Genomic DNA, 9,687 nt, shown 5'->3' on the forward strand with positions numbered 1-9,687 from the left:
ATTCGAATATTAACACTAAATCAACTAATGAATTAATCACTAGAAGAACTGAGTTTGGTTTTTTGGTCTGCATTTTTATTTTTTATATGTTTTGGACGGGTGTCTGTAATTTTTTATGTTTGAAATCATATAATTTCTTTCGGGCTAGGCCCAACAAAAGTGCAGATAAAAGAAAGTAAAAGATAATTTTTTTTTTATGTTTACCTGAAAAAAAAAACGATAATATTTTGCCGGAAGAGAGAGAGAACCAAAAACCATAAAAAAATACGAGAGGAACCCCTAAAATCGCGTCCAAAAAAAAAAAACCCCTAAAACCATGTTTGGATGAATAACCCCTAAAACGTTTCTAACTGTCAAACTTTCTTCGCTTTCTCTCTTCTCTGATTCCGCCTCTCACTCTCTCTGGCCGGTGCTCTTACATTAGCATCAAACGCCTTTGCGCTTTTCCTCACACCTTTCACTCTTTGGTAACTGCCTCCATACTCAAGAGTCTTCCTGTAACTCTCTCTCTGTGCTACGTACCTTGCCGTTTAAGGCTGTGTTTGGTTTTGATTATTCAAAGAGTGCTTTTATAATTTGATGGTGTTCCATTTTGTTGGAAAAAGAAGATGAAAAACCAATTTAATTAAAAAGCTGCTTCTGTTTAGCTTTTTCAAAAATGTTGAAAATATATTGAGTTTTTGTTTATTTTATAAAAATTTATACAAATATGTGAAAACTCAATTTTCCAGTGAAAGAAAGCTGAACCAAATGCACCCCAAGTGAGGGTAGTTTTTTGTCTGAATTTCTAAGTCGCCAAGCTGTTTATTGATGAATCCTCAATGCATCGGTTACTTCTTTCAGATAGAAGAGTTTTGTGTTGAGATTGTATTTTCTTCGTTGAAGGTTTGCTGAGATGGGGAAGAAAAGTAAACTGAAGGAACATAGTGGCAAAGAGCATTGTCCCTCAACTCTTTTTGTATCCAACCTGCCATACTCTTTTTCCAACTCCCAGGTATTTAGTCTTGTTCATATGTATTCCACTTGTGAATACAAATATCTTTGTGACTTTGCTAAATTTTTCTTAAATATCAGCTTGAGGAGGCATTCAGTGAGATTGGACCTGTCAGGCGTTGCTTCATGGTCACTCAGAAGGGTAAGGAGCAGTGCATCTACCTTCTATTGTTTACCTGTGTATAACATTAGGATTTAGAACTGCCTGTTTCTATACTTTTGTGGGGAAGTTTACTTAATTTTGTGTTTATAAAATTGGGTGGATAAAATATGTCAGTTTCTGCTTAATACCTGTTTCAATGGATGGAATTACCAAGCAAGAATAAGAAATTCTGCCGCATGTGACCCAAGCTGAGTTGTACACTTGTTCTAATTTAACAAAACACTGACTTGTGATGCTATTTTTGATCAATTATCCACAGGGTCAACCCAACATCGTGGCTTTGGTTATGTTCAATTGTAAGTGTTTTAGCCTTTTAACTATTTAATGCTTCGTCTTCATTGTCACCGTCATCTGCTCGTTAAGTGTGAAATCTGATAAGAAGAGCCTTAGCTCAAATAGACAGATACAACTAAAAGTTTTTGCATTTGGAAAATAAGGATTCCATAATATCTCATTGCAGTATTTTTTGAGACACAGATATATACAAACACGCTGTATGTGTTTATATGGTGCCTGTGCTGTATAACCATGGTGTTATACTGTTATTAACTTTTAATTGGTAAATTAATCAATAACTATAACTTATCAGTTGACACTGTTTTTATGTACATAGGCAGACTCCTCCTTTTTCCGGTGTGTCATACATATTAGAAATTGAATTTGTTTCTTAGTTTTCTCTAGTCTAGTACCAAAGGTTTCTCTAGTTTAGTACTAAATGTTGCCATCTGTAGTGCTGTCGAGGAAGATGCTAACCGTGCTATTGAACTAAAGAATGGTTCATCTGTTGGTGGCCGGAAAATTGCAGTGAAGCATGCAATGCCACGTCCTCCCCGTGAAGAACGACAATCGAAACCAATTCAAGGTTGATCCACACTTTAATTCTGGTTCACTGTTCTGTGATAGTTTTGAATGATATGCATTTTGAAATATGAGCACACAATGTAATCATATTTTTATTTCTCTGGCTTATTTTCTCTCTCTATTCTGTCACCCAATAGTTGGTAAGACAGAAGATGACCCAAAGTCAAAAAATGATGATAAAGACAGCAAAGATTCTGGAGAAGAAAAAGCTGTTTCAATTTCAAAGGCAGAAGGTGGAGAATATGTTTATGGTTTTACTACACATGAAATTGTTTTTCTTAGTTGCTTACAATTTTATTTACTTGTTTATTTAGTATTATTTTTATTGTCTTTTAGAGGTACAAGTTTCAAATAAACAAAGAAGCTCAAAGAGGCCCATGGAAATGAGAAAAGCAACTCTTTGTAGTGATATAGCAGATGATGGAGGTGGCTCAGAAAAGCAGAGGTACTTACTCTTCTACTTTTATGTATTGTGCATAAGCTAATTATGCACTCCAGTTTGGAGGTGAATGATAATCCCTACAAACTGAATGTTACATGGTTGAGAATTGCGATTTAGTTGGTATGAGATAATCTGATCTGGACTTATGGTTGTTTCTTTTTTTATTTGTGGATGTATATTCCTAAAATGCTGGTCCTTGTATTGTGTTTGGCAGGGTCGCCAGAACTGTTATATTTGGTAGTCTCATAAATTCCGATATGGCTGAAGATGTTCACCGTCAAGCCAAAGAGATTGGCACTGTGTGTTCTATTAAGTACCCCCTTCCAAGGAAAGATATTGAACTGCAAGGTAACTGCACATTTGAGCTTTTTAGCCCATAGGATGTATAGTGCAGATGAGTTTTCTCCGCACTTGGTTTATTTAAACTGTGGTAAACCAGTTATATTAGAAAATGTAACATTGATACTTTACGGGGCTGTGTTCATGTTATTTTTGAGTCAGGACTTACCATTTTTTTTTCTATTTTATGTAAATTCATCACATTATTAAGGTGTGAAACAGATTAATGTGCAAGATTTGCTCCTGTCTATACCATTCTAAGTTCTAAGGGAGTTTAAATCTTATTATTCTACTATTAAGCTCCTTTGCACTAGGCAAACATTTAATTTGAGTACTGTTAGAAATCAGGTAGGATCATACCATATCAAAGAGTATCAAATATGACTTCTTAGGATTAGCATTAAAATTTATCGTTATACCATTAGTAGTGGTAGGGTTTTACTATTGTTATAAATAGATGCTAGTATTCCCCTCATTTAAGAGCTAAGACACATCACATAAATGTTATATATCCTTCCTCTCATCTGTCAAGTCACTATCTTACTCTATTATTTACCTGGTTAATCATGGATTTTAACAAGTACTGACAAGGACATCGAAGCTTGTTTGTCCATTCCCAAAGAGTTGGTTTTTCAGCTAGGATCTAAATATGTTTTATCAATTATTTGAGGTTATTGTTTGTTGCTTGGGATGTTAGTGGTCATTACACAATTTTTCCAGGTCTCCTGCAAGATGGCTGTGCTTTGGATGCTTCAGCTGTACTCTTTACAAGTGTAAAGTCAGCTCGAGCTGCTGTTATGGCATTACATAAAAAGGAGATCAAAGGGGGAACTGTTTGGGCACGGCAACTGGGTGGAGAGGTAAAGTGCTTGTGTCATATAACCCACAAAGTATAATATCATTTTATTACAGATAAGTATCTGCTTTATATGTGTCAAAATGATTATTATCCGCTAGACAGGCTTTATTGTTTTGCTTTCATAAAATGTAGCCTTTTCCAATGTCATAAAAATTAGATTCCATGGTATCATATTGAATGTGTTATTTATCTTCTGACTTCTGAAGATGAAAATACTATTCTCCTCAAATTTCTGTTATGAAATAAACCATCAACTATAAGTTTCTTTGTGCTCTGTTCACAACATATTCATTATGTTCATATTATAATTACATACTGGGACTTTGTGATATGTGATGCCTCAAAGCCTTGATAGGTTTTAGTTCTTTTAGTTTGGTTTTTGTTCTTTATCCAGTTTATATTTGTACTTTTGTAGAACAATTACTCTGATGTATTTCATTCTCTCATTTTATCCAATACCATGTGTCTGCTATGCGACAATCTGTTGAAATTAGAGTTGGTTTTGTCTACCATGCCCAACATTCGGGCTGAAAGACTATATACATGAAGAAAGCTTTCTGCTGGGCTTAGTGACTAGTTGTATTGGTTTTCTAGAATATATAATGTGTTTCTTGTCAGAATCATCAAATAATCTGTTAAGTGACAGAAGATCGATGCTTTGTTTCATGCTCTCTTGTATTGATCTTCAGTTGACCATGTAGATGTAGTTAACTTCTCTATAGGATTCCCTATAACTACTGGTTTCTTAATTCTTATCTTCTGTATGTGGGCCAGGGTTCCAAGACTCAGAAATGGAAGCTTATCGTCAGAAACCTTCCTTTCAAGGTTTGGTGCTTATAATTAGAAGACATGAAAATCATTATTATCTGGCAATATTGACTTTTGACTAGTTGATTAAACATGATACAGGCTGGTGAAAAGGAAATAAGGGATGTGTTTTCCTCTGCAGGGTATGTGTGGGACGTCTTTATTCCACACAAGTCAGATACAGGGTATATTCTTACTTGCCAGACTTAAACTGTTTTTAATATTGCATAAATATATAATGTCTTTTCAAGCTGGTTTTCTTTCCCTTTCCTATTTTAGGCTATCCAAGGGTTTTGGATTTGTGAAATTCACCTGCAAGCAAGATGCGGAAAATGTATGATCTGTTGCTAAAGTTTTACATTGAGTACCGTTTGTGTTCTAAAATAACCTGAAGCTTTTGCTTTTGATTCAGGCCATTCAAAAGTTTAATGGATCGAAATTTGCAAAACGGCTCATAGCTGTTGATTGGGCTGTTCCAAAAAAGATATTTAGTAGTGATTCAAATGCCACTGAAAAAGGTAAGCTTTATAATTGGTTGAAGTGATACTCCCACCAGCAATTATTATGTGTATGTGTATGTGTATTTGATGTGAGTAGGTCAAATAAAATAATGCTGTGGAAAGGTGTGTTCTTTACCCCAACTTGCTTATTTCCTGGAGGTAGATTACAATTGGATATTATTGTGAAGGAAAGTAATATCGTTTATAAGATCAGAAATTATATTTGTGGTTAATTGTCTCCTGTTTTTACTTCCTAAGATTAGTATGTGACGTAAATTTGTGATTCACTTTGAAAAACATTCTTCATATAGTTGAATACAAATGAGATAATTCATAGCTTGAGTAAGAAACTTCTTTTTATACTTATTTAGAACAAGAGACAAAAGATGGAGATAGTAGTGCCACTGACGACGATGTTGAGAACATTGGTGATGATAACTCTAGTGATGACGATGATAGTGATGAAGACAACCCTAGTCCCATGGAGAAGGAAGGTGTTCCTCCTGAAGTTGATTTTGATATGGAAGTAGACATTACTAGAAAGGTTCTTAACAACTTGATTGCATCCTCCACAAAAAGAGCATCAGCGCAGAATGATTCTATGTTGCCCAAAGAAAATGAAGAGCCAGAGTCAGAGTCAGCCGAAGATGTGGATAATAAAGGAAATAATGAGTCAGAAAAAGTTTCAGGTGTTTCTAATCCTGAAATTTCCAACATAAGCAATTTATCAAATCCTAAGCAAACAGAAGATGTTGATTTGCAGCGAACAGTTTTCATAAATAATCTTCCTTTTGATTGTGATAATGAGGAAGTGAAGGAACGATTCTCTGGATTTGGGGAAGTAGAATACTTTGTTCCAGTTTTACACCAAGTCACCAAGTATGCTCTGGTTCTTTATTTATTTATTTATTTTTTTGCATCTCTATATCACTCCAAACATTATTTATCATCCCGTTTTTGCTGTGCAGACGTCCAAGAGGAACTGGTTTTCTTAAGTTTAAAACCACAGAAGCAGCTAATGATGCAATTAAAGCATCAAATGCTGCTTCAGGTATTCTGCTGAAAGGTAGACCATTGAAAGTTTTGAAGGCTCTGGATAAGAAATCAGCCCATAGCAAGGAACTCGAGAAGGCAAAGAATGAGGTTAATGATCATCGCAATCTTTACCTGGCAAAGGTTTGTGTTCTCCTGTGTACCAGCACTATAGCAACTGATGTGCAATTGTACTAACATTTTTTGCTGCTACAATCTACATTATATGATAGGAAGGACTCATTCTGGAGGGAACTCCAGCAGCTGAAGGGGTTTCGGCCAGTGATATGTTAAAACGCCAACAGTGAGTAGTTTTTGGTTTCAAGTGCAAGTGCCATTGTAATTTTAACTAACATCTATCATTTGGTTCTAATTTTTGTGTGCTGTGATTGAGGTTGTCTTTTATCTCACATTTGCAATAAGGTTATGGCTATTGCATGTGGTACTTATGTCCTATTTAATATGTTCATGTTTATGTTACTTTGTTCAAGAGTGGTTTTCTTTCATGTTCACCTGATAATGGAACAATCCCTCGTTGGTCCTTGCAGCGTTTGCTCTCATCTGAACTTTTATAAACTGTTTCCCTTTTCATATTTGCTCATCTATTTGACATCAAAACAAGTGGGCAAGAGAAATCCAGTCTCTTGAAAATTAAATAACAACATATCTTATATACTATCTTGATTTCCGTATTTTGGGTCCTTTCATCTTCCATATTTGCCAGTGGTAAATATTCTCTAAGTATAATTTCTCTTGGTTTTTGTGATCTAACATTATTTGTTGAAATTTTTTAGGTTAGAAAAGAAAAAGAAGACAAAGCTTCAATCACCAAATTTTCATGTTTCAAGAACAAGACTTATCATCTACAATGTACCGAAGCCAATGTCTGAAAAAGAACTAAAGAAAGTTTGCATTGATGCAGTCATCTCTAGAGCTACCAAGCAAAAACCTGTGATTCGGCAGGTTGGTTAAATATGTTTTGATTTGGAGTCATCAAATAGGTTCTACACAATTTTATGAATTCAATTTTACGAACACTTACTGTGCAGATAAAGTTCTTGAAAGATGTTAAGAAAGGAGGAAAGGTTGTCCGTGAACATTTTTCACGTGGAGTTGCGTTTGTTGAATTTTCAGAGCATCAACATGCCCTTGTGGCTCTGAGAGTTCTAAACAATAATCCTGGTAACATCCTTCATTTCATTGTTAGATATGGGGAACGTTACTCTCGCTTCTCTTTAAACTGATGTTTCATTGATTACAGAAACTTTTGGTCCTGAACACCGGCCAATTGTGGAGTTCGCTCTTGATAATGTTCAAACACTGAAACTCCGGAAGACAAGGCTACAATTCCAAAAGCAAGCCTCTCGTGATGAAATCGAAGCTAGTGAAAATGGCGTATCCAGCAAAAACGAAGTTGACACACATGTGAAGGACAGGAAACGGATAACTCGGGAGAGTGGCAAACCAATGAATGATTCGGATAGAAATGGTGAATCAGGTGTTACAGTGGCAAATGGAAACACCCCAGAAGGACACAAATTCAAGAAACAGAAAGGCAAAAAAGGTAGAAAGGCTGAAGAACTACCAGAGAAAGAGAATTTGGATGCCTTGGCCATGAAACCAAAGAAAAACACACATGGCCGGAGCCGCGGTCGTGCACAACTTGAAGGTCAAAACCCTTCCATTGACACCAAGAAAACAACATCAGGAAACAAGGTAGATGTTGGATCAAGAAAAAGGAAGATGCAAAACGAACCAGGAGACCAAAAGGTTTCTAAGAAACGTCCAAAAAAGAATAAACAATCAGTTGGAAAAGACGTGGTAGACAAGCTTGACATGCTTATAGAACAATATAGATCGAAGTTCTCACACAAACGTTCCGAAGCGAACGACGGTGACAAAAAACCATCCAAACAGCTTAGAAAGTGGTTTGATGTATAGATATCACCATGCTAAGAAATTTTACTTGCAAAAAGTATTTTTGTTTTCCCTTTTTTCCTAAATTTTTTTTTCATTACCTGGTAGAGATGTGATGATGTAACTTTATACGTCACCTTGCGATTGTTTTATTATCATCTGATATAAATTTTGCTGCGTACTGCTTATTGCCATCATAGTTTGTATTTGGGGTTAAGCAAAGATTTTAAGAGTGAACAAAATGCTTAGTTTATTTTTTATACTAGCAAAAACTCTCATGGTGATTTGATGTGTAGTACGGATGGTTGCTAGTGTGTTGATATATTAGGGAGTAGGCATGCAATTATACCTCTATTCAGCAATCGCAGTGCGAACGTGAGGCTGAACTGGATTTGGATTTTTAGGCTGTATTTAGAAGAGAGACTAAGACAGATATTAGAAGATAAAAATGGAGAGATTAATATTAAATTAAATTTTTGTATTATATTTTGTGTAAAGTGTATAAGATTGAGTTATATTTTAGTATTTTGTTTGATTTAAAATAAATATAAATAGTTTGTATTTGGGGTTAAGCAAAGATTTTAAGAGTGAACAAAATGCTTAGTTTATTTTTTATACTAGCAAAAACTCTCATGGTGATTTGATGTGTAGTACGGATGGTTGCTAGTGTGTTGATATATTAGGGAGTAGGCATGCAATTATACCTCTATTCAGCAATCGCAGTGCGAACGTGAGGCTGAACTGGATTTGGATTTTTAGGCTGTATTTAGAAGAGAGACTAAGACAGATATTAGAAGATAAAAATGGAGAGATTAATATTAAATTAAATTTTTGTATTATATTTTGTGTAAAGTGTATAAGATTGAGTTATATTTTAGTATTTTGTTTGATTTAAAATAAATATAAATATAAAATAAGAATATTTATTAAAATATTTTTAATTTTTAAAAAAAATAGTTAAAATTTTTATTTTTATTTCTAGAAATTTTAGTTTCCTTTTTGGAGATATTGAAAGAACTAAAATTTATGTCTTGGGAGATTATCAAATATAATATTAAGTTGATCTAATCTCCTAATTTAAGTTCTAATTTCTAGAAATAAATACTATCTTAAAAAACAAAGAATTTAGTTTTTACTTGCAACGTATTTTATATTTAGATCTGTTACAAATTCAAGCATTATTGTCATTCAAGTTCAACTAAGTAGATTCCACCAACAAAAATCGCTCATTAAAAGAGCGTGATTATACTAAGTAGATTCCACCAACAAAAATCACTCATTAAAAGAGCGTGATTATACGCACGCATGCCATTTTTCCAACCAAGTCATTTACGTTCACGCGCGGAGCTTTACGTGATCATCGTCGTCTTCTTCTTCCTTGCATTCCTTCTTCTTCGCATGTTTTCTCCCCATCGTCATTCTAATGTTGCTGTTGCTGCATTTTTTTTTCTTTTCCTCCTCCTTTCTTTGGTGATTTTGCAGCATTATAAAGAATTATAACAAAATGAAAAAAGAAGAAGATGAAAAAGAAAAAAAATGAAAAAGAAGAAGAAACAATAGAAGATGAGGAGGAAGAATTTTGAATTGTACAGAATAACGAGACTGAATGCACCTTAATTTGCTCAGAAATGAATCAAAATTACATTAAAAAAATCGAAAATTAAATTCTGAATTAACCGAAATTATTTAATGATGATGATACACAAACAAACTCGTTTCAAAACAAGCGCAGACCAAGTGCACCTTATTTAAATTCAGAAAGAACTGAAATTAA

General features: G+C 34.4%; 1 protein-coding gene across 4 annotated transcripts; it reads left to right on the forward strand.

Moving 5' to 3' along the window:
* On the forward strand, positions 320-8,110 carry LOC107613215 (RNA-binding protein 28). Of its 4 annotated transcripts, none has more exons than XM_016315116.2 (19): positions 320-467; positions 886-994; positions 1,075-1,135; positions 1,416-1,452; positions 1,888-2,018; positions 2,155-2,250; positions 2,354-2,462; positions 2,674-2,807; positions 3,519-3,658; positions 4,432-4,482; positions 4,567-4,649; positions 4,744-4,798; positions 4,877-4,982; positions 5,336-5,843; positions 5,933-6,140; positions 6,230-6,300; positions 6,791-6,959; positions 7,046-7,178; positions 7,258-8,110. In XM_016315116.2, the coding sequence occupies exons 2-19, from the start codon at positions 896-898 to the stop codon at positions 7,935-7,937; spliced, it is 2,871 nt and encodes a 956-aa protein (XP_016170602.1). In that variant the 5' UTR covers positions 320-467; positions 886-895; the 3' UTR covers positions 7,938-8,110. The 4 variants fall into 4 exon arrangements, with proteins under 4 accessions (XP_016170602.1, XP_020965518.1, XP_020965517.1 ...); XM_021109859.1 differs by having other exon boundaries at positions 329-497; XM_021109858.1 differs by having other exon boundaries at positions 329-489; positions 844-994.

This window comes from Arachis ipaensis, chromosome B08 (assembly GCF_000816755.2).
Source record: "Arachis ipaensis cultivar K30076 chromosome B08, Araip1.1, whole genome shotgun sequence".
NCBI lineage: Eukaryota > Viridiplantae > Streptophyta > Magnoliopsida > Fabales > Fabaceae > Arachis > Arachis ipaensis.

Excerpts from the sequence above, each read along its gene's own strand:
- LOC107613215 (XM_016315116.2), top strand. The coding sequence starts at position 896 with ATGGGGAAGAAAAGTAAACTGAAGGAACATAGTGGCAAAGAGCATTGT. Across the intron at positions 6,301-6,790 it reads GATATGTTAAAACGCCAACA|GTTAGAAAAGAAAAAGAAGA; the intron begins GTGAGTAGTTTT and ends GAAATTTTTTAG. Across the intron at positions 6,960-7,045 it reads AAAAACCTGTGATTCGGCAG|ATAAAGTTCTTGAAAGATGT; the intron begins GTTGGTTAAATA and ends CTTACTGTGCAG.